The 24,128-nt window shown below is 35.9% G+C and overlaps 1 protein-coding gene across 4 annotated transcripts in view; it reads right to left on the bottom strand.

Annotated features, from left to right (window-relative positions):
* fam184ab (family with sequence similarity 184 member Ab) overlaps positions 1–24,128 on the bottom strand; it is a 117,849-nt gene that overhangs the window by 75,339 nt on the left and 18,382 nt on the right. For all 4 annotated transcript variants that reach the window (XM_079887775.1, XM_079887774.1, XM_079887776.1 and 1 more), the window contains exons 2-4: positions 9,383–9,814; positions 7,534–7,956; positions 4,278–4,413 (exon numbers count right to left, since the gene is read on the bottom strand). In XM_079887775.1, the coding sequence (XP_079743901.1) occupies positions 4,278–4,413; positions 7,534–7,956; positions 9,383–9,814 (991 nt within the window). The remainder of the gene's footprint in view (positions 1–4,277; positions 4,414–7,533; positions 7,957–9,382; positions 9,815–24,128) is intronic.

The raw sequence follows: 24,128 nt of genomic DNA, 5'->3' as shown, positions 1-24,128 counted from the left end.
AATATGTGGGTAAAATGGCCATACATTAATATTCCCATTCAATGCAATGTATCTATACACTGTATCTAATGTGCACATTAATGTGTTCTTGGAGCAACATTTAATGAAAAAAGAAGTGTAATGATTGGAGTAATAATTAGCAACATTTTAATAATAATATCTAATATTTCATAGGAATATTGATGTATAACTTATTTCCATATTCACTTGTCTCCCAAAATGCCTGATAAACATGATTTAGGTCCTGATGTCCTCTACAGTGGACATGTATGAAATCAACACCCTGTTCTGTAACAAAGTCATTTTTTTATTTGAAACCCCATAACGTTTTCCTGAGATGTTGGTTTATGAAATACAATTTGAAAAGTAGTCCGATTTAAATTAGAATTAAAATATATTATCATATTTCCATAAGAGTGCTACAATTGATCACTAAATTAATGTCAGACATTATTAAAGACCAAGGAGAAGTTGTTTTCATGGTGAAACCTCCAAACATTTGGTATCTCTGAAAAGTCCTGAATGTGCTCTTTACAGGACATCCAGGTTGTGACATGTGACATGTATGATGTCAGAGAAATTCACTAAAATATAATGTCCACTACAGTGGACAAAAGTCTATTGCTGGGTCCCAGTTATATATTTCATAGTATTTATTAAATATAGTATGTTAAACAGCATGGAACAGTAAATATGGTACATTATACATGTTTAATTCAGCAATTTCAATTATCAGCATTCAATAAAAATTGTTATGTAGCTTTTTAAATTCCAATTTTGTGTACAAATGTATTAACTTTTGGCAACCAAAGATGACTAAAAAAACAGTGTTGTTATTTTCTAAAATGATTAAAATTTGTTTTCATTATAATTGAAATAAGGTTGAAAAAAATAAATGAGAAATATTCGACGAAAAAAAGCAGTGTTTTTTTCTAAATCTAAAACTTTTAAAATTTGTAATTGAAATAAAGGGAAAATAAAATAAAATATAAATATTTGATTAAAACATTTTTAGCAAAGATTACATTAAATAAAAATAAAGAAACATTTATTTCAGCTAGTTTCCAAGGCAACATTTCTAATTTATGTTTAGGTTGAAGTACTAAAATGACTAAAACTGAAATAAAAAGAATTAAAGCTAAATATAATTATGTAAAAAACAAATAAAAGCACATAACAAAATTACTAAAACTAAAATGAAAACTAAAAGCATAAAAAAAAAAATCTAAATAATTCAAAATATGAATAAATACTATAAAAGTTTCTAAATAATAATATGCTATTATAAATAACATAACACTGCAAGAAAGAGTAAAACTTGAGGATGTTATTGCTATCAGTTCATTTGTCAAACTGGAAACAGACGGTCAAGTTTGGTGCATTGCATTCAGGGAATGCAGTTTTCAAGTTTCCTTGATTTCCTTAAATTGAAATGCCCTTGATTGTTCTGGTGATACTTACAAGTTTCTGCAGTTTCTTGTCTTTTATACTAATAAAACTGTGTTTAATCCAAGTTAATTACATTAGAGTTAATGATATCTGCACTTTATTTCACCATAAACATTTAAAATGAAATGCACTTGATAGTGAAATGGCCTGGTGGTCAATGCATACCCGAGTTCACGCCTAGATAAAGATCTCAGAAAACGCCGCCTTCTTCATGTTAAATTCATTAATGGCGTGCAGAAAGCACATTCTCACTGTAATTACACTAAACACAAAGACAGAGTGCGATTTGAGCGCTTCAACCCCTATTGTTTCTCCCAGATAGAGGATCAGAAGCCGTTTGAGATGTTTGGCATTTAGGTGTGACAGGCCCAGCTGGGTTCTGCCTCCCTCAGGGAACATTCCAGAACGTGGGTGATGAACACAGCTAGGACACACATCTGCTGTTACCAGGATACCAGGGGCTGATCCATAACCCCAAACTTTTCTGTCAACCACAACAGCTAATGGAGCTGTGGCACTAATTTGACACGTTGATGACTAAATCAAGTTAACCTTTTAATATATTCTGATAATTAGTTTAGGTTTTTCTTCTTCTTAAAAAAAATCACTACTTCTTAGCCATCAACTATTTAGGTTTGAATATAGCAAATTATAAAGATAAACAGATATTACAAATAAAATCAGAATCTTATTTGTCTTATTTGTGAAGTTACAATATATTTTGACTTCAAAAAATAATTGTACTACTACTAATAATAATTATAATTACTATTAATATTACAAAACATTTTTTGAAATGCATGGGCTAAAATAATTGTAAATATTTGTATGAATCTAAAATCTAAGTTCTGAAATACAATTAGATATAAAATAAATATATATGAAGAGTTCAGATGCAAAAACTTCTAAAGTGCCATGCGAAATTTTCTTCTAGAATGATCATTTTTATCAGGCTTGTATATTTAAGTTCAGTAATTTCACTTAAATGACAATTAATAGGTAATTTTCATTTCCATTTAAGTGAAATTACTGAACTTAAATATACAAGCTTGATAAAAAAAGATCATTCTAGAAGAAAATTTCAGATGGCACTTTGAGGCTTTTGCATCTGAACTCTTCATATAAATAAACTGAATCAGGTCTTAATAGTTTTCAACCTAAATTACTGTATTAATTGTAATTATTATTATTATTATTATTATTATTATTATTACTACTACTACAAATAATTTTTTTAAATGCAAGGGTTAAAATAACTAATATTTTTTAAGTTAAAATCTATTAATAATATAATAATAATATTAATAGATTTGAACCTCAAAATAGTTATTTTAACATCATTTTAACCCATGCATTTCAAATGATTTGTAATATTAATAATAATAATTATTATTCATATTAATATAAAAATATGACAACAGCATCAAAAGCCAGTGTTGGGTTTAACTCATTATTAAGTAATTACTGTAATTTAATTACAGTTACTTGTGATGTAATTGCATTAAACAATTCTACATTCTAATGTATGTAAAAATGTGTTTTTAATGTAACCTTCTCCATTTAAATACTTGAGTCAATTTGATGTTTTTGAATGAAATAAAAGAACGGTTTCATCTATCTGGTCGAAGTTGATATGGGATTTAGAAAGCAATTAGTAATAAGTAATGCAATACTTATAATGAAGTAATGCAGTAATCTAATTACTCTGTTGAAGATGTAATTAGTAGCTAGTAATTAATTACTTTTTTTAGAGCAACTTACCCAACACTGCCAATAACAATAGTAATAATTACAAAATACATGCATAAAAAAATGCACGTGTTAAGAAAAACTATACACTGTAAAAAAAAAAAATCTGTTAAATTTACGGTAAAATACCGGCAGCTGTGGTTGCCAGAAATTTACCGTAAAAAATAAGGTAGAAACATTTTAGATTTTACAGACTTTACTTAAATTTACAGTAATAACCCGTATTTAATTATCTGATATAATGTTAATTTACTGACCTATTAAAGTATTTATATCTGTTTATATCTGTTTTGTACCATAGTAATACACTGACAACCACCAATCACAGTGGAGATGAAAATCACATGATGAATTAAAGATCATCACAAGCAGTTCTTTCACAAGTAAGTTAATGCTAATATATAGAAGCTGCACAGTGTCATTCATACAAACACTAAACACCATCATGGTAACACACGTGGAATTTTAAAAATGCAATAAACATTAATTTAACAACATTAAATGTACCATAAAATCCTAATGTCATAATTGATTAGAAAAAACTAAGAAAACTATGAAGAAACATAGTTATTTCAACAAAAATACATCAAATGTGAAGTGTCACGCAGGGAATTGTGGGAATTTTTTCACTGTAAATTATACAATGACTTCCAAAAACTGTAAATTTAACGGTATTTTACAGTAAAATTACATTAAATGTACCCTTAGATCTATCACAGTTGTTTACGTAGCATTTTTAGTCTTTGACCGTTAAAATCACAATCATTTTTTACAGTGAGCTAACCTATATGAATTTTATTTAATTATACTTCAAATGACTTTTATTTTTTTATTTGAATTACAATATTCTGTACCCTGTTTGCTTCCCTTAATTCAAATTTAATTCACACCGAGGAGTTTAGTTTGAACTTGAAGGCACTTCATTGCATTTCATTCTGAATGGAGCACAGGCCTGCTGTGCATGTTGGTAATGGATTAGTAGCCTGCAGCAATATAGAAGGATGAATCAATGAAGCCGAGTGGAGTGCGATTAAACAGTGGACTGTGAGGTGACGGGAGAGCGTGCTCGTATATCTCACTGGCTTTGAGCAGGATCTCGGTGGCCTGCTGTTGCACTCGGTCTCGGGACGCCTCCAGCTCACACTCCGCCTCCCTCTGCCTGATTTCCACAATCTCCGTGTCCTTGGTCACCTCCTCCAACTGTTTATGCAGATCCTGCAGAAGCACACACACACAAATCAATCAGTATAACGACCAAAACACCTCTCCAGCTCTCTGTTCATTACTGAGCTGCCTCTCTATATTTAACCACCGTGTGGTTTCTCTCCTTTGTCTCTCTCGCTTTCTCTCGTGTCACTTTTTCCATTTTTGCTCCTCTCACAGTGTCTCCTCTGATCTCGAATTCCTCCTCATTAATTGTGCATGTACACATTAGCTCTTTCTGCCTTTCATCTCTGCTCTCGCTGTCAACTTCCTGCTTCAGTTCTGGTGCCATCGCTCATTGTCTCTCAAACTTTTTCCTTCGCTTCCACCATTGCGGAGCTCAAGTGCAAGCCTTCGACTTTTCCACTGAATTAATTTATGACATTTATTTTGTCCTTTATAGAAACGAGTCTTTGGTATAAGAAGAACAAAAAGAAATGGGAAAGAAAATGTTCACTTGTATGTATTTTTCTTACAACTTGAATGGTCATGTTCTGCAGTAAAGAAAAAAATGTAAGAGTGTAAAGACACTCTTTTACTCCTAAGTACTATATATATGTATTCAATATTTATTTAATAATGCATATTTAGGTTCATCCATTCATCCATCCATTTATTACTAACTTTCAAAAGTTTGGGGTTAGTATAGTTTTTGATAAAGAAGCAAGGATGCATTAAACTGATCAAAAGTGACAGTTAAGTTAAAATATTTTTATTTAATCATCAAAGAATCCTGAAAAAACCAAGCAGTTTCCTGAGCAGCAAATCAGCATATTAAAATGATTTCTGATGGATCGTGTGACACTGAAGACTGGAGTAATGATGCTGAAAACTCAGCTTTGCCATCACAGGAATACATTTAAAATTTGAAAATATATTCACTTATTTTAAATTGTTATAATATTTCACAACTGTTTTCACAGTATTTTTAAAGAAATGTCTGGTGCTACAGTAAAAATGCCCTTCTAAAATGACCTGTGGAAATCTTTTAATAAGCTGACTGAGTCTCATCTGGAAAACCGCACTATGTAATTGGGTGAAAACCTCCACCTGGGGAATCGAATGCTCTTTGATTGATGCGCGTCTGATTTGCAAAACTGTGACTGCAGGCTATTTGAATTCAACGATTTCACCTGTTAATGCGGTTTTTCTTTAAACGAAATACTCCAGGTGACGTGGACGCTACAAACGTGTCGTACTTGAGCAATTCAGCATTTGATCAGCATAGATTAACAAAAACTAGCACAGACCCCAGGGAGTCGGATCATTATGAGCGTCGGTCTGAAAATGCCACAGTGACTAAAGATCGATTCCATTAAAGATCTGCTCAGCGCACTGGCATTAACACAGGCCCAGCACACTGCCATTAAATAGCCATTATAATGTGTCATAAAAGCAAGGATTTACGTAAAACAAACACAATATTAATCCATCATTGTTCCTTCGGACGACCGTATTATAATTCAAGCCAAGCATGTATCTTTTGATGACACCCATAAATTACACTCAGTCAGTTGCTCCTTTCAGAAACAAGTCCAAGAAATGCCTTGGAGGGCCGTGGTGGATGATTGTGTTTTTCTTTCAAAGATATCTGAAGGAAAATTCAGAGCTCAGGATGTGTGCCACTGAATTTGAAGCCTCTTTGCTAAATGTGCCTGAAACATCTGATGCATTCAGAATGAAACCAAAGCGCTAGTTTGACTTTCACTGCTACGATGTTCTGTGTGCGTCATTTTAATTATTCAAAAGACACTGCAGAGTGTTTAGGAAATACTGCATTTGTTCCAACATGTGTTGATAAGGGACTTCTGAAAGGTTTAAATCAACATCAAAAAGCATTTGTAACCCATTTCACTATCATAATGTGATGCATTTAAACAAGATATTCAACAAGAAAACACAGTTGTTTACAATGTGACCAGGTACGTGTATAAGGAAAACACTATGAGTTTAGCTGTCATTTTAACTATTAAGATTAGATTATTCTTATTAGATAAATTAGAAAATGAGATTAAACATGCAACATAACAATTTTTAGGGCCCTGTTTTAACAATCTAAGCGCGTCGTCTAAAGCGCACGGTGCAAGTTCCCTTAGGGCGTGTCCGAATCCACTTTTGCTAGTTTAACAACGGGAAAAAATGGTCGGCATGCCAGGCGCATGGTCTAAATCTCATAATGAGTAATGGGTGTGTTTTGGGATTTACATGCAACCAATCAGAGTCTCATCCCCCATTTCCTTTAAATGCCAGTTGCGCTCACGCCATGGCAGATTCACTATTCACATGATGGAATTTCATAGTGGAAAGACCGAACCTAGCGTCTCCAGAGCGCAAACTTAACTGCTCGTGCGCAAGCAGACCATCTACGGGACAAGCCAGATTCCACCATATCTTTATTTGGCATGTTTGTGTGCTGCTGTGCATCCCTGTATTTTTAATAAGCAGAGTGTGCGCACGTTGTGGACCCGCCTATAGGCGCACATTACTAACGCGCTCATTAAATAACAAAAGAAATATTACGCCATTGACTTTAGACCAGATTTCAGCTGGTCAATGGTGCAGTCTATTTCTGTTTCTGTTCTGTCAAAATACCAATGCGCCAACAATGCGCCCGAACACACCTTGTTTTCAGACCAGCACGCCCATGGGCGCAAATGCATTTGCTATTTAAACAACGTGGCACAGGACATGAAAATGATAACTGCGTCGGGCTGAAACTAGCAAAAAACACTTGCGTCGCGCTTGGCGCTGCATGTCATTTTTGATTCGCTTTTATGTTATTCCAAACAGGTATGAATTTATTTCTTCTGCACAACACACAAAACATTTTTTTCGAAGAATGTTACTAACCAAACAGTTTTGTTTGTTATTGACTTCCATTGTATGGACAAAAAAAATACAAATGGAAGTTAATGGGAACCGTTGGTTGCTTGCCAACATTTTTCCAAATTATTTTATGTTACACAGGAGAAAGTTTTGGAACAAAATGCATTGTTTTAAAGCAGCTTTACTGCTATACAAAAATAAAGGAGATAAAGGGAAAAGTCATAAAGTGCTTGTGTTGTTTTGTATCTAACCCCTATCATTTAATTTCAGAAAAAAAGGACATGTGATGTATCCGGTGGCCTTTACCTTGATGTTGTTCTCCGAGGAAATGAGGGAGGACTGCAGTTTGTGGGTTTTCTCCCTGCTCTCCCTGGCCTCCTCCTGCACTCTCTTCAGTTCACTGCGCAGCTTCCCCATAGTCTTCTGGAGCGCCGCTTCCTGCGCCTGGAACTCCTTCCTCAGCTCCGCCTCGGTCTTCTTCCAGGCCAGCAGGTTCTCTGCGGTCATCTGCTGCGTGCGCTTCATGGCCTCTAGTTCGCGTTCGTAGAAGGCCTGGGCTTTATTTAGCTTGGCCTCGTACTCCTCCACCAGACGCTTCTTGTCCTGTTTCAGTTCCTCAACCCTTTCGGTCAGTGAATCCACCTCCGCTTTATGAAGCTGCCCCAGTTTCTCCTGGTCTTTGCTGTAGTTGGCGTTCTGGCTTTGGTGTGAACGAAGCAGGTCTTGGACCTGTAAAAGCAACATTTATTTGAGATAAAGTAAAAAATAAAATAAAAACACAACAGCAAAAACAGATAAACCATTGAGTAATTATTAACTTAACCCAAACTTAAAAAAAAAAAAAAAATGCTAATAAATAATAATAATAATCATAATAAGAATAAGACCATAGGTTTTACATTTCACTATGCTATTTTTTTTTATCACATGACTGTAAAATATGAATTATTTGTGTTAAATTGAGATTAAAAATCTATATTTGCTGAGCAACAGTGAATATAATGAGCATGTACACCGATTGAGCTGTGTTAATAACTGGTCCATAAAAGTCAGAAAACATAACTTTAATGACATTACAGTGCTGCAATGTTTCCAGCAGCAACATCAAGGTTCGATTCCCAGGAAACATGTATATCTATTTCTTAAAATTATGCATGAATGCATACATTTTAAGAACTTTTAGAAAAAGACATTTTAGCAACCAGTCACTAAACTTATTTTACAGACTATGGGCCAGATTTACTAAACAGGGCAAATTAGCGCAAGAGCGCATTTCCATAAAAGTGCAGATGGAAGTGGAAAGTTCTGCACGTGATCTACCGATGACACGCAAATTAAAGAACGAGACGCAGCTGGATCATTTCCATAATGACCAACGTAATCTACCAAGAGCAGCGCAAATTAGAGTCTGGTTTAAGGCATGCTTTTTTGGGGCGTTAAATAATGGCGCAAACACCAGTAAATTGACTAGTGCAAACCTTTCATGATTCATTTAAATACTCTCCTCCCATAAATTTTGCACCTGAAAGGGACACTCTTACAAATGCATATGCAATAAGGTCAGCCGAAAAAATAAAAATAAAAACCCTGTGCACGCCTTTTCAGCGCGTTTCTTTTACTGCGTGTCTAGTAAATCCTGACTGGCTTAGCGCTGGCGCAATAATTTTTGTTGTTAAAAAAGTTATTCATTTAGTTCATTTATATATAGCCACTCTGGAGAAAACCGTGATGTCATCGTCCAGCTCAGTTCAGTTCTCATATAATGGTGTCAATGCAGGCAGATCAATAATATTGTTGAATATTAAATACTAAGTTCTGAGAGGAACTTATTAACAAAAGAGAAGCTTTAAGGGCTTCCTGCAGTTGTCAGTCAAAATAAAAGTAAAAAATACTCATGTTTTTATGTTACAGTGAAATACTACTATTTACAGTGGACTTAAAGTGTAGTACTCCTATTTTAATTTTATTATTTATTATTATTATTTATTGATAGCCGTATTACCATTTTTTTTAATTATTATTATTACCTATATAATCTGGAATTGTTTTAAATCACATTTTAAATCGAGGTCAGATTTATCAGAAAAACCACAATTAGATCTTCTGCCCAAATCGTGCATCCCTAAGACAGGCCTTTTTTAATGTAACCACACACCTCCTGCCGATGTGAGGAACGTAGCTCCTCGAGAGCCTGCCGTTTCTCCTGCTCAAACTGGGCCTGTAACTGTCCGAAGGAGCGGAGCTTCTCCTCGAAAGAGCGGCGCATGTCCTCCACCTCGCGGGACATGGTGACCACACGCTGCGTGTGCTGCGCCTCTGTGCACAGCTGCATGTCCTCCACCCGCTGACGGTACGTCTCGAACTCCGTCAGGGCCTGGCGCTTCATCCGCTCGTGCAGCTCCATGGACTCCTCCAGGGACTGAATGCGTCGCTTCAAGTCCATCTCGTCGCTGATCTTGCTCTTGTACTGCATGATCTTCTCCCGTGTTTCCGAGAGGATCTGCTGCACCTCTTCCTCGTGGGCCTCCTTCAGGGTCTGGATGGCCGCTTCGTGCTCGTCGTTCTTGGTGTTAAGGGCGTAGATCACCTAGAGAGGCGAGAAGATGGAAAACTGAGAGATCTACACTGGAAACCATAAACGAGACTCGAATGATGTGATCCAATCCAAAGTTAGATAGAATGGCAGTTGCATCATCTTCTAGAACATTCTAGGCAACAGAAACTGTGTTTGTTCATAGAAAGCAAGACGTCCATGACAGATTAAAAGGTTGAGGAAGTCTGTGCAGACCAAGCATTATGGCAAAGGTTAAGTAAGCACTGTTTTGCTGATCTAGAGCATTTGTGCTTAATGCATTACACATGTAAAGCCACACAAGGGACTGACACTTTAGCAAGCTTTCATTGACTGACCTTTAAGTCCAGAAGATTTATGTTCGGCTTAAATATGGAAAAATGTGACTATAAAAGCTTTTTCCATCATACATTTATAGGTTAATTCCTTATTTACAGCAAAACTTTTCTGTCCCTTTCTAAACTTTTTTTCTGTAGTGGTTCTAAAGTGTACTTTAGACATCAAGTGACAAAAAGCTGCACATAATTGTACAAACATAAAAAAATGTGTGTATATATGCAAAAATATATATATTAGCATTACATAGGCTGTATAAACAAAAATAGCTATTTTTATTGTGTCATATTTTCATTTACCTTGCATAGTTTTGTTCATGGTTTTTGAAGACCAGACACATTTCGCTGCTTCTACAAAGTTACAGGCGAATTTGCACCAAAATACTGTAGATTGTAGTTGGATGTTCTATCTTTGACAGAAAAGGGTTTCTCCTCTTTCTAAAATAATAATACAAAAATGTATTTTGCTATCCTATGCAATTATTAAATATAATTATATTGTTAGTTGCAATTTATCATTTTAATTATTTTGCAGCTTCCCCGGTCTGTGACCCTATTAGAAAAGAAATGTGTCCCATTTTTGGGTTGCAACCAGCCAGCTGAGAGCCGCCCCAGAGTACTAGTCCACAGAGATTAATTATTAAAAAGATTAATTATTTAGTTTTTTTTATAGCATGAATGTGTTGACTAATGCATCGTTTCTTTAAGAACGCTAATAACAAAGTCAAAACTGTACACAAAAACATTTTTCAGACATGTTTTTAATTTTTAATCCCCTCAATTACTCATGAGAGAGCATGAAAGTCTCCAAAAATGGGTCTGAGATTGCCTTCACAAAATAAAACTTTCGGGTTGCTCGTGAACACTTATTATTTGTAATTTTATTAAAATAGTGTAAATGACAGAATCTAAATCTTACCTCATGAATATTAGGTCACGCACAATTAATTTAACATGATCTTTTACTGTTTTGACAAGTATTACACAGAGATTGGGAGATAAATTAATTCCGACATACAGCATTGTCAGTTCTGGGATTTTAAAATGCACATAAACAACATATAAAAAGCGTGAATAAACAGCTCTTCTCATCCTTCCCCTGCTTGATTATTTGGAAACAAAGTGACCTTCGACTGCAATTCTCATGCTTTGTGTGTCCAGCTCCCACTTCATTTCCATAATTGTCTAGACATCTGATTAGGTGAGAGCAGTTCGGCCACCTGAAAGCGGCACAATAGAGTTATCTCCTTTACAAATCCTGCTCTGAGAGAAACTGTGACTCAGTCGAAGACGTATGTGCTTCTCTCATCACATCTATAGCGGACTCTCTCCCAGGATTGACCATTATTCTCCAGTTTTCTTTCACCACACTATTCACACAGTTCATTCTCTCAGCCAGACAAAATTGAGCTGATAAGGGCACCAGTGGACATAGAAGAAAAGGTGGTCTGGTTACTTTGACTGTGTTTTCTCTCTCTCAGTCAATGTCGATGCCTGGAGCCTATCCCAAGCGATATGCAAAAACTAGCCATATCTGTTGTGTTATCTGCTCCTTTACTGTGTGAATGGGAAAATCTTTACAACCTGTTTAAGCGGTCTCATTTGGTTACCACCTTATCGGAACCAAACGATAATAGGCCCGTTTTTTTAATGCCGATGCAACTGCCTTACTGACTCGTCGTGAAGCGTTATTTTTCAATGCATTTTTCAATGCATTTTTAATTAGTTTTTAGATTAGATATGAACTAACAATGAACAGATTAAGAAAAAATTAAAAAATGTTTGAATTATTATTTTAGATTTTATTTAATGTAGGTTAAAGGTGAAGTATGTCGTTTCTGTGACACTAGTGGCACCTATAGTGGAATTATTAAACAAACTTGCAAAAGCCCTTTTTGCATATCGTGCCTTCCCCAACTCAAACGTCACAAATACAGCTCTTACGGGTGCTTGTGAAGGCATGTCTCAACAGGTAAACGTAGGCTACTTTCAAAAAAAGGTCCAAAATATTAGGAATACTTTTAGCTGTGTTGCTATGTGTCATGAGAAAGCAACTTCTTAAGCTAACATTCACTTATAATAAACCCATTCAACGTATCTGCACTGGGCGCATTATGACGTGTCAATTGTTTGAGGCGGTCTACACTGGACCCATCAAAATAAACATTATAAACTGGTACATATTTGTCTTTCTGAATGGGCGCATGATGATGCTGTATGGTAACTGTAACTGAAGTTGAACGTCTTTTCCAATGTAGCTCGCCATACCAGCTAAACACCCTCTGGCTCCGCAAGCTACAGTAGCCTCGCCCCAAACTCACAGTTTTGGTTTTACAGACGCCCTGAAGGGAGGATGGGATCTCATGCTCTCAAAGCTAACTTGCTATTGCTAGCCTCTCTGAAATTGCCTACACTAACGTTAAGTGTAACCAAATAATGAATTTGCATAAAACAAACTATGAAGTGGGAGTTATTAGTTTGCACTGGTTGAGTAAAAGCTTCTTAAATGTTGTTGCTTTCCACCATCTTTCACATAGACAGAATTTAGGTATCACTGCGAAATCATTATATGTTGATTTGCTGCTCTAGCAACATTCTTATTATAATCAATGTAGAAAACATATTTGCATGATTCTTTGATGAACAGAAAATAAAAAAAGAATAACGTAGTGCATGCTTGCTGAATACAAGTAATAATTTATTTTTAAAAAACTGACTCCAAATTATTGAACAGTATTGTAACTCATAGTTATGATATTTTTGACTCCCCTTAAGGGAATGCAAATATATTTCTATGAAGGACAATTCATAATGTATCCCCTGTAGAACCCCCCCTTGCAGAACCTTTCATGAGAGGACGTGTAAAGAATAACACTAGACATCTATCTGTGCAACAGTCAACAGTGAAAGGCAAAACACAGTCCTGAGAGGTTGCTCATGAAATAAAAGTGGCAGCCATCCTGTATAGAACTATATTAAAAATTCAGTAGGCAGCCAGAGTGCCAGCATTCATTTTAAATCTCAGAATGTCCTGGAAGTTATACACTCGACCTGATGCACACTGACTGACAGTGAAAAAATACTGCTGGAACGCTCTAGCTATTTCTCTTGCAAAGAGAGTAAATTTGACTGATTTTTGGACTATTAAGTCTAGTCATATTTCTCTGAAAATGTTCAACTGGTACATTCCAGTACAGTGCTAAAATTGCTACTATGCTGTAAATAAAAGCCAAAGCCATGAGCTCAGTGCGTATTGCAAATCGGGCGAGCTAGCCGTCTAGACAAGATTTAAAGACATTATTACGCTTCCGACCTGGCGTCTCTTCTAAACAATTTTTGACCAGGTTCATCTATTCAAAAGTTGACTTGATTATACTTGATTTGCATTTTGAATTGAGTTCTGACAAATAGTTGAGCTAGCATGGTTAGAAATGTTTGCATCACATAAAATACAAGATTTTTTTTAACGCCTGCCTATGTAGATAATAGCCATCAAGGCAGCTCTCAATGATTTAGAACAGCCTTTGTAATGGGGTCTTTTTTGATTTGCCACATTGGCTTAATCTTTAGTCCAGTAAATTTGGCAGTCAATGAGTTTTCGGCCCACTCAAAACTGGAATATGAGAAAAACCATTAACTCCCACAACACTGGGAAGTCTTAATGACTTTGTACTTGAATCTAAATGTCATTACAACTGTTCCAACATCAGTCAACAAGACCAAGACCATGATAATGATAATTACAGTCATTTGCAATGGTGCAGAGTGAATACCATATTGTTCAGTGTATAAAGGCTGTCTGTAAATTGGTCCAGATCACTTTTGGGTGACAAAGGGTTATTGTGTGGCTTCAATCACAGTCTGTTTCACAAGATGTGGCTCGGTTGGAGATTAAAACGGGTCTATAATGTGCAATGAGAGCTTTCCTCACAGCTATCGACTTGGCTTCAAGCTTCAGCCTGTTATATATAAAATATTCTGTGTTTTAAAGAATGATGGACCATGTAAAATAAATATATATCCATTCACTCCAGCTCTTATAGATTCTGCATTCTCTGGCACACGGGATCGGATTGTAATTGGCAGGCTTATGAATATTCATTAAGTGAGGAAATGGGTTATAAAGAAGTTGGGAGATAGTGCTAATCAGTGTAATTATATGCATGGTATCCACTAAACTGCAAGGCACACCTTCAATGAAGAGGTAATTAAAGTAGTTGCAAAAGAACAGTTTGCTCTAGCAGGAAAAACTTAGAGACAAAAACAACTTGGTGCAGATGACTTCCCTCTATACTGTGTGCATTAATCATGATTAAAAGGCTCATGAAGGGTTTTGTAGCTCTAATTTCTTGCTACGTAAATGGGCACTGGCTGCAGAGAACCTGGAGGTGTAAATACATTTATGTTTGGTCCCTTTGGTTTCATAGCAAAGAGTTTCTTCAATTTTCACAAATGTCAACTTCCTTTTCATTATGCAAAAGGTAAGAGGGAGTTTAATTTCTGAAAGTGTATAGGCCTAGTTGAACAAACACCCAGCTTCGGCTCCTGAGAGTTTGGAAGGTCTTCCAATCATTAGTCATGACTCATGAGGATAAAACTGTATTACTTGCACTATCGTTCAAAAGTTTCTGGTCAGTACATTTTTTTATGAAAGAAATTAACTTCATTCAGCAAGTAACCATTATATTGATCAAAAGTGACAGTAAAGACATTTATAATGTTTCTATTTGAAATAAATGCTGTTCTTTTTTCTTAGAAAAGCATATTAGAATGATTTCCGAAGGATCATGTGACACTAAAGACTGCTGTAATGATTCTAAAACGGTTATTTTAAATTTTAATAATATATTTTACAGGATATCTTACTCCATTATATCTTACCATAATCTAAGTATGGAAAAGATCTCTCAATAATTTCTCTCTTTCATTTGCATGTGAGCATATGAAGAGATTCTGACACATTATCAGGATGCTTACAGTATGTGCATCACAGTCACGCTTGAGAGCAGCTCCACCAAAACAAGCAGGATAAGGCAGGGTACAATCCTTAGGGAAAATCATGTTTTTTCTAGTCTCAGAGTGTATGACGAACGATTGCATTTTTTTATTGAATAGGGGAAAATATGACTAATCTACAGTATGAATGCATAAATAGATGGATGGCTGTGATGAAATACGCCTGCCCGGATGAAAATATTTCTACGCTATGAAACTCAGAATATCTTTGCCAATTACAGTGTTGTTTCACACATTCAATGAAGGGGTCATACAACAAGGTCTCAAGCTACACATTCTTTGCCACCGGCATTGAAAAATAAGCTCCCTTTAAATTGTAGGCTATGTGCTGCCTTTGCCTTGGGTGCTACAGCCAATAGTGAAAGCTGTCAGGACTGTTTACAGAGCCAGTTTAAAATCAATTCTACAGGGTGTGAGAATGCTGTGAGTACATCTCTACAACACTTGTGGAATCTCAGAAGAAAAACTCTTCTCAAGTCAGATCCCCAAAAGTTTAAAAGGATCTCCAAAAGATACGCTGCATTTTATTTTGAAAGTCTAAAAAAACGGCCACTAAAATTGAACCAATGCCATGCATGCGGTCTAAAAAGTTTGCTAATCTACTCATCTCATTACTGAATCTATACAACAATCTCAAAAAGCTATATTTTAAGTTCTATTATAATTTTTGTGCTTCGATTATTATATACCGTTCAGATGTTTTTTTATGTTATTGAAAGAAGTCTCTTATGCTCACCATTACAGTAAAAACCATTACAATTTAAAACAACTGTTTTCCGTTTAAATATATTTTTAAATGTAATTTATGTCAAAGTTGAATTTTCAGCATCATTACTCCAGTCTTCAGTGTCACATGATCCTTCAGAAATCATTCTAATATGCTGATTTGCTGCTCAAGAAACATTTCTGATTATTATCAGTTGTGCTGCCTAATATTTTTGTGAAAACTGCGATACATTTTATTTTAAGGTTCTTTGTTAATAAAAAGTTCAAAAGAACAGCATTTATTTGAAATAGAAACCTATTGTAACATTATAATTGTCTTTACTGTTACTTTTGATGAATGTTAAAGCGCCAATTTCTTTCAAAAAAATATTACTGACCACAAAAGTTTATACATACTGAATGTATTGTATGATCCCTGGCAATTCTCCTTAACAATGCCTACTGGTACCATCAACTTAACTTTGTTAAACTGAACAAGAATGTTCTCAAACAGAACCCAGACAGTGTTTGAACAGAGCATTTTGGTTTTACTGGATGGGTTGTTGCCAATTCCGTGAAGCACGCTATCCATTTCAAGTGTTTATTTTATCCTACACTTTCCTCAGAATCTCAGCTCAACATGAAAATTCACACTTCAGTTTAACTGTACTTAATGGCTGCTTTCTAGGGCAATAAAGTTAAGAGCCAAATAAAACTCCTCAAACCATTTAGAGTATCTTTAAGACAGGCCTGTTGAATCTAATAAAGTGCAACTAACTTCAAAAGTTACTCTACCACAACGTAAAAACAGATTAATGGTACAAATGCTGGAGGAGGTTCATTGGCTTATGTTTAAATCTTATGTGTGCACTAAGAACAATCAGAACACAAAGCCAATGATCCACTTTTAAGATAACACTTGCCTTCTCTGCTCATTTTTTCTTTGAGGGAGGAAAAGGGGTCAATATGCAGTTGGAATAACAAATGGATTTTCTTATACTTGTATGGAAAATAGGGTCACTCCAAAGTTTCCAAGCTGTTATCTAGAGAGACAAAAGCTTTCTGCACAACAGCCCATTTGGTTCATGCTACTCCTGAGGACAAAAGGATATAGAGTGTTTAGAGAGGGTGGCAGTGCTTGTTCAATGCCCTGGAAAGTTTGCTGCACCAAGCAGCTTTGGGTTAAGCTAATGCAGGCACCGAAGTTCCAGATATTGGCAGAGTCTATACTGTAAATATCAATGGGATTCTTGAGCAAGATAATAAATCAAAAAGACATGGCTATTTGAAAGCAAGTCAGGAATAGACATGAGACTACAGTAGATTCAATAATCAGCAACCCAATGGCCCAGGTTATGAAATCATTTACAACTCAAAGTAAATGCTACTTTATTTCTTGTAAATGCTGTATATCTACCAATTTTGACTTAATATCTCACAAATTCTTAATTAATTTTATCTCACAATGTAATTTATATATTTCTCATAAATGTGAATTTGTATCTTGTTAATTGACTTTTTTATCTTGACTAGTGCCTTTGTAACTCACAGTATGACTTTTTTTTACTTTAAGGCAAAACATGATTCATATAGAGTCTGGGGCTGGAAAACCGTAGGCTGAGATGCCTCCTACCTGAGCTGTCATTGTCCTTAGTTTTTTCATGGTTCTTATATATCTTCTCCACTTCTTCACCCGCAATCAAACCACAGATTCCAGAAGGTATTATGCAATACTACTGACACCATTCCTCTAGAGAGTGAAGATTACAGCAACTAATTAGTCTAAGTTCCACAATCTAAGCAAAAAAAAGCACCACCTGGTGAACAAGGAAAAGGAAAAAGCAAGTGCAATGTGAGGAAAAGGAGCCATCGAAAGTTTCCCTCTATGAAAAAGCAAAATACTAAATGAGGGCATAAGGGAAGTTCAAGCAAGCCAACTCTGACAGCTGAGCAAGTGGGGTCAGAGCTTTGATGGGCAGTTAGGACAGAAAAAAAAAAAAAAAAAAAAAAATCAAGGCGAAAAGACCTATTTGCAGGCTGAGATTTACACCCGGTGGAATTTAAACCTGCAGGAGATGTTTTAAATCAGACTTCAGAGCACTTAAAAATCCACATCTCCATCTCAAAAACGCTTTCTGAGAACTAGTGAGCCGTTGCAGCTCACATCACAGGCATAACTTTGTGAGCTTTAAACTCGGATATGGATTCGAAAAAATGAGAAAAATCTTCACTGTTCAATGTATGGCTCCCTAGTGGGGTTGTGCATCATGTAGAATTAAATTAATATTGAATTAAATTGAGGTATAGCAAACAGGATGCAAAATTGCAGTTTGAACGTGTATGATTTGTATTTGAAATGAAAAATGTACAACTGAAAATTCAAACAAATTCAAATAACTATTTGTTTTGAATGTTGGCTAGATAGACAGACAGATAGAATGATAAAACAAAAGAATAAAAGAACAACAGACAGACAGATAGATATATAGATAGATTTCCCAGAATGCACTGCCTGTGTTGATTTTTTATTGCAATTCAGTAAACTCCTCTTCCTGTAAATCTAATTACAATTCAACTCCTGTGTGTCAAATCATTCACATGAATGGGAGCCATTTTTTATGCCTGAATTATGCATAAACCCGTTTCCCTACCATAGGTTTTTGATTAGAAATAAATAAATCCCAAGAATCTTAGCCTGTCTGTGGGGAATCAACTTCATCCCTTTAACTTCCTGATAGGACGTTCTATAAATAACGATATTCCAAGTCACTCGAATAGTGTTGAAAAAAGTAAAAAAAGCCTTTATTTCATCATGGCTTTATAATTTAAAAACTGGTGACAAGTACACATTTATTTGTTCCATAGAGACTGGTAACACCTGGATAAGACTGGCTTGATGGATCAGATGTTATTTGAATTCTCCACTGACTACAAAACCATCCCGCCAATCTGTATTTGAGAGGAAGCTCAAGGCAATGCATGTGGACACCAGCAAAAAAGTCCACGTTTTGGTTCTACCCCAACAAGTATGCCTACATAGCAGTTGGTTAACACTACAACACAGAGAAGGTGTGTTGAGTAGCCCAGAGGTACCCAAGGGAACAGTTCACAACACAGCCGTGCTGTGAAAGAAAGGCCAGAGCAGACTGAACTGTCTGACGTGGCTCAGATCTCTCAGTGCAGCAAGCTGTTAGCGATGTGTAATGGCTTCTTTTTCAATGCTGTCATCTGCTAAGGGAACAATAGCAGTTCAGATGATTCCAAAGGCCCGAACAAACCAATCAGGAAGGCCACCTTTGGTACCGCAACCACTTTGAACTCACTGGAGACAAAGCAGGGAACAGGACGGTGGCCAAATTGGAGTCCATAATGAACAGTGTGGCATCTTAGAGGACCTTTAGCCAGGGTTTATTCCAGCATGGTGCTCTAAGAAGCGCTACTGGGGATTCTTCTTGCCTGGTGCCAACAGGCTGTATAATGCCATCTGTCCACCTGCACGGTCCCACTGGCAATGAGGAGGAATGTCATTGGACAAGGTTACTTACTTCAATTCACTGACCCAATAACGATTTCATACTTTTTGCTTAGCAATTATTGTATTACACTGGCTGATAGTGAGAATTCAAGAACAAATATGTCTACCAATCTATTTACAGATAAGGCTGAGTACAATTTATGATCTTTCCAATTCTTTATTTGAATGATGTCGGTATCAATTCTTAAAGCCCCATGATCGTTCTTGTACTCTTTGCCAATGTTTCGTGCATGGCTGAATCAAACCATATTTTACCTGAACTCGCAGTAGCAAATGCATGTGATGAGATAAAAAGGACATGAACTGCAAAATTATTACTTAATAACTCTATTAGGCTGTCCTTCTGGGACGCAAGCAATGACATGAGTCATTTGTTCATGAACAGTAGTCAGGACTACATTGTCCATCAGTGGTCTGATTCATGAAGAAATTATGCTTATGAACCAGGTCTTTTTAGTGAATCAATGCACAGGCTATAGCAAAAACAGTGTGGTCTGATTTATGCAAATTTATGCAAATGACTCTTATGAACCGGTTCCTTTAAAAATATATACATTATTTATTTTCATTTAATGGACAATCTAAGTAGCTGACCAGGTTTGTATTTTACTGTAACTTTTATCCTGTATATAAAAGTGTGACAATTAAAATATTTTATTAATCTTTGAGTGAATCTAAAAACATACAGTGCATCCAATGTAGCCAAATTCACATACAAATTATTCCTTTGATTTGGTCCTTTCAATTAATCATTTAAAAAGATTTGCAAACTCAAGAGTTTTCATTTGACTCATTCAGAGCATTTACTGAATCAATATCAATTTATCATCACTTCCATTGATGGGATATTTTATTGGATGGATGAATTATAATAAATGTGAATTGAACCCCAGTCCTATCAGACTTATCAAAAACATTTTGATTATTGATATCGTTCTTGTCACTGCAGGAATCCTTGCTCTTTTTGCTCTCAAGAGGAGAAAAACTTTGTATCCAAAGATGTATGTGGCAATGACAGCCTGACAAACCAAGCACAAAATGATGACACATATTTGCTCTGGTGCCTCCCAAAGCCCAGAACAATCTGAAATGCAGGAGGTATGAAGGCCACGTCCCAAAGTACAGCAACAGGTGCATCTCCAGTCCTATCCATCTGTTTGCCAGCCATGTCTCTCTCTAAACCCCCAGGACTCGCAAATGACTGAATCTCATTACAAAACCCTGCAAACACGGTGAATGGAAGAGACACAGAATCATTTTAGCGATTAAACTGGACTATAAATTTCATGAACCAGCCACAAAGTTATACGGTTATTTCACAACATCTTTGGCCGTTTGATTGGAACATTGATGTTTAAAATAGATTGAATCTTTCATGGTTTATGAGCTATAATAGAGGACACAGTCTCAGTGTTCATTCAAAGGAAAAACCTGACCGGGTAGTTATATTAACTCAGTTATAGGAACTAACCACCAGGGTGATCCCCTGAGAACTAAATGCTCCCCTATAGGGCCATTCCTGGTTGCGTTCGCACCACCAGTAAGAACTCTGAAGTGACGTAAGCCGACCAACATCGACATCATTTACAGTAAGTGCGTTCCACAATGTCAAAAACTCCATAGAGTAAAGGTTGAGAAGAGCCTGGACTTCGGCATCGGTCCATCTATCGCTGTTTTCCATGTTCGTGGAGTATGTAAACTGTTTGTTTACATGGCTTTTAAAAAAAGGTGGGTGCCAGTGTTTCGTATGACATGCGTTCAGCCATTCAACATACACTTATGTCATGGGTAGTTCATTGTGCTGGGTTACACCCAACTCTGAAGTAGGAGCTAATTTAGTCCCTCCCAAAAGGTGTTCCTCGAGCTAAAAACATTCCTAGATCCTGTGCTCCGAACATGCCAAAAAAACGAGTACTTTGGCCAAAGAAACATTCTTGCGAAAGCCCCTATAGTCGTAGCATCTACTCACCAAAATCAGGGGTGCAAATTACAGGGAGTTTTGGGTGGTCTGACCCTCCTGATAAAGGATTGCAAATGAAAGTTAGGGTCTTAAAAATGACAAACTAAACAGTTTTAATTGTACATATTGCATAACATGTCAAACAACTTTACAAAATTTAAAATACCTTTCAAAAGATTGGGATCGATAAGATTTTTTTGTTGTTGAAAGAAATCAATTATTTTATTCAGCAAGTGTGCACTATTTGATTACAAGTGACAGTAAATGCATTTACAGTGTTACAAAAAACTTTTGTTTAAATGAATGCTGTTCTTTTGAACTTTCTAATCATCAAAGAATCCTGATTTTTTTTAATCAGTTTTTAGAAAAAAAAAGTAACACTTTAGTTTAGGGTCCAATTCTCACTATCAACTAGTTACTAGGATATTGGCTGTTTATTAGTTCTTATAAAGCACATAACAATGCCTTATTGTGATTTTCTACATCCCTTAATCAGACCCAATACCTAAACTTAACTACCTTACTAACTATTAATAAACAGTAATTTGGAGTTTATTGAGGCAAAAGTCATAGTTAATTGTTAGTTAATAGTGAGAATTGGACCCTAATCTAAAGTGCGACCTAAACTGTTTTCACCAATGATAATAATAAAAAATGTTTCTTGAGCACAAAATAAGCACATAATAATGATTTATGAAGGACAAATAAGACTGAAGATTGGTGTAAAGTTGTTAGGAGATCTGTGTTAGGACAGTTTTAAATGCGATTTTATGAATGATCCAAAAATACATTAAAGGAGTAGTTCACTTTAAACTGAAAATTAGCCCATGATTTACTCATCCTCAAGCCATCCTAGGTGCATGACTTCTTCTTTCAGACAAAAACAATCGGAGTTATATTAATAAACACCCTGATGCTTCCGAGCATTATAATGGCAGTTGCAACCATTGCAAACATCAGATTGAAGCTCAAAAAAAGTACATCCATCCATCATAAACTAACTCCACACGGCTCCCGGGGGTTAATAAAGGCCTTCTATTGCAAAACGATGAGTTTGTGTACGAAAAATATTCATATTTAAAACTTATGCGAGTAATGCGACGTACTGCTCATATTTATGCTACGCCATGACGCACTACGCTACTTCCAACTTCACAAGTTCCGCAAGTTGCACTTTAGGCGCAAGACTGCATATGGCTTATGGCCGCTTGGCCGGAAGCTAAAATTTTACTTTATAAAGTTTTAAATATATTTTTCTTACACAAACTCATCGTTTTGCTTTGCGGTATCTCTGCAAGCACTCGGCCCGCCATTCGCAACAAAATGGATAAGTGTATAATCAGATTCATAAATATTACACCATTTTAACCGTAATAAAAATGCACACTGAGTTACTGAAACAATCTGGCATATTGTATGTGCTTGCTTTTTTCATTTTCAAGATCTGAGGTGAATTATGCATTCTCGTTTTTTGTATGGATATAAAGGGCACGAAAAACGATAATCAAGCTCACATTAGACGCTTTTAACATGGCGCATCTGCTTAGGACACGGTGTAAAATGTTGTTGCTGACCCCACTGAAAGTCATTTTTATAACTCGTACACTAAAACAACAGGAACAAAGCAAGCTTATTTGAGTTGTTCAAAAATACAAATTGTATTTACATATTTTTTGCCTAGTAACTGCTGTTTCATACTTTCATCTACAGTAGCAACGCACCACCCTGCAGTTAAATCCTCTGAAAACTCATACATATCAACTGATCCGTTCCCTGACCAACAGTAATTATCTGTCAGTGCATAACCAGCCCACTCAAAACTGAAACTTCTCCCTACCCCAACCATAAGCAATGAGTCTAGCAGAATCTATCCCTTCAGGAGTCACTCAACGGCACCATCACATGTAGAAGCACTGTGACCGTCCTTCATCACCATGGCAACTACAGTACATGATCACAGTCTTTCAAAAGATTCAAGATCTAGATTGGCTTTTCTTATAGAGGGTGCAATTGAGAAAATGGTTCTAAAGCAAACGTCGAGACTGTCTGGGTTGCTGCTGGGGATCTTTTGACTGGGCTGAGATCACAAGAGACATCATCTCCTTGTGGTTTACTTAGGCCAGTTATTTATGAGGCCCAGAGCTAATGGTCTAGCATTTGTCTTTGAAGTGAACCTCTTTGTTCAGATCGGGGGTTAAAACATCTGTGGGTCCTGCTTCCTCTGATGGACAAAGATTTAATAAATATCATATTTATTCAAATGTTTATCTCTTCATCTTCATCCAAAAATGTATCTCTTTTCATCTAGGTAATATAATGTGAAAAGAACATTCAGCCTTGGAGAACTTAAAGGGATAGTTCACCTCAAAAATGAAAATTCTGTTTATACTCGTTCTAAAACTGCATTTAGGGTTCGCACAGATACTGTAAAATGAAATTACAGGACTTTCAAGAACTTTATGCACTACACTACTTTTTTGGTTTTCAAGGACTACACAACAATTGACACTAAGGACTGGAGTAATGATGCTGAAAATTCAGCTTTGCCATCACAGGAATAAATTATATTTGAAAATTACAGAACAGTTACTTTTAATTGAAATAACATTTCACAAAATCACAATATCACTGTTTTACTGTATTTGTTAAATCAAACAAATCCAGCCTTAGTGAGAAGAAAAAAAAAAAAAAAAATCTTACCGAACCCGAACTTTTGAACGGTAGAAAGCCTTTTTAGGGAAAACAAACCAAAATATCGATAAATCTCAAATTCTTCAC

The sequence above is a fragment of the Squalius cephalus genome (genome assembly GCF_949319135.1).
Source record: "Squalius cephalus genome assembly, chromosome: 12".
In the NCBI taxonomy this organism is placed as follows: domain Eukaryota; kingdom Metazoa; phylum Chordata; class Actinopteri; order Cypriniformes; family Leuciscidae; genus Squalius; species Squalius cephalus.
This window is presented reverse-complemented; position numbering and strand designations above follow the sequence as displayed.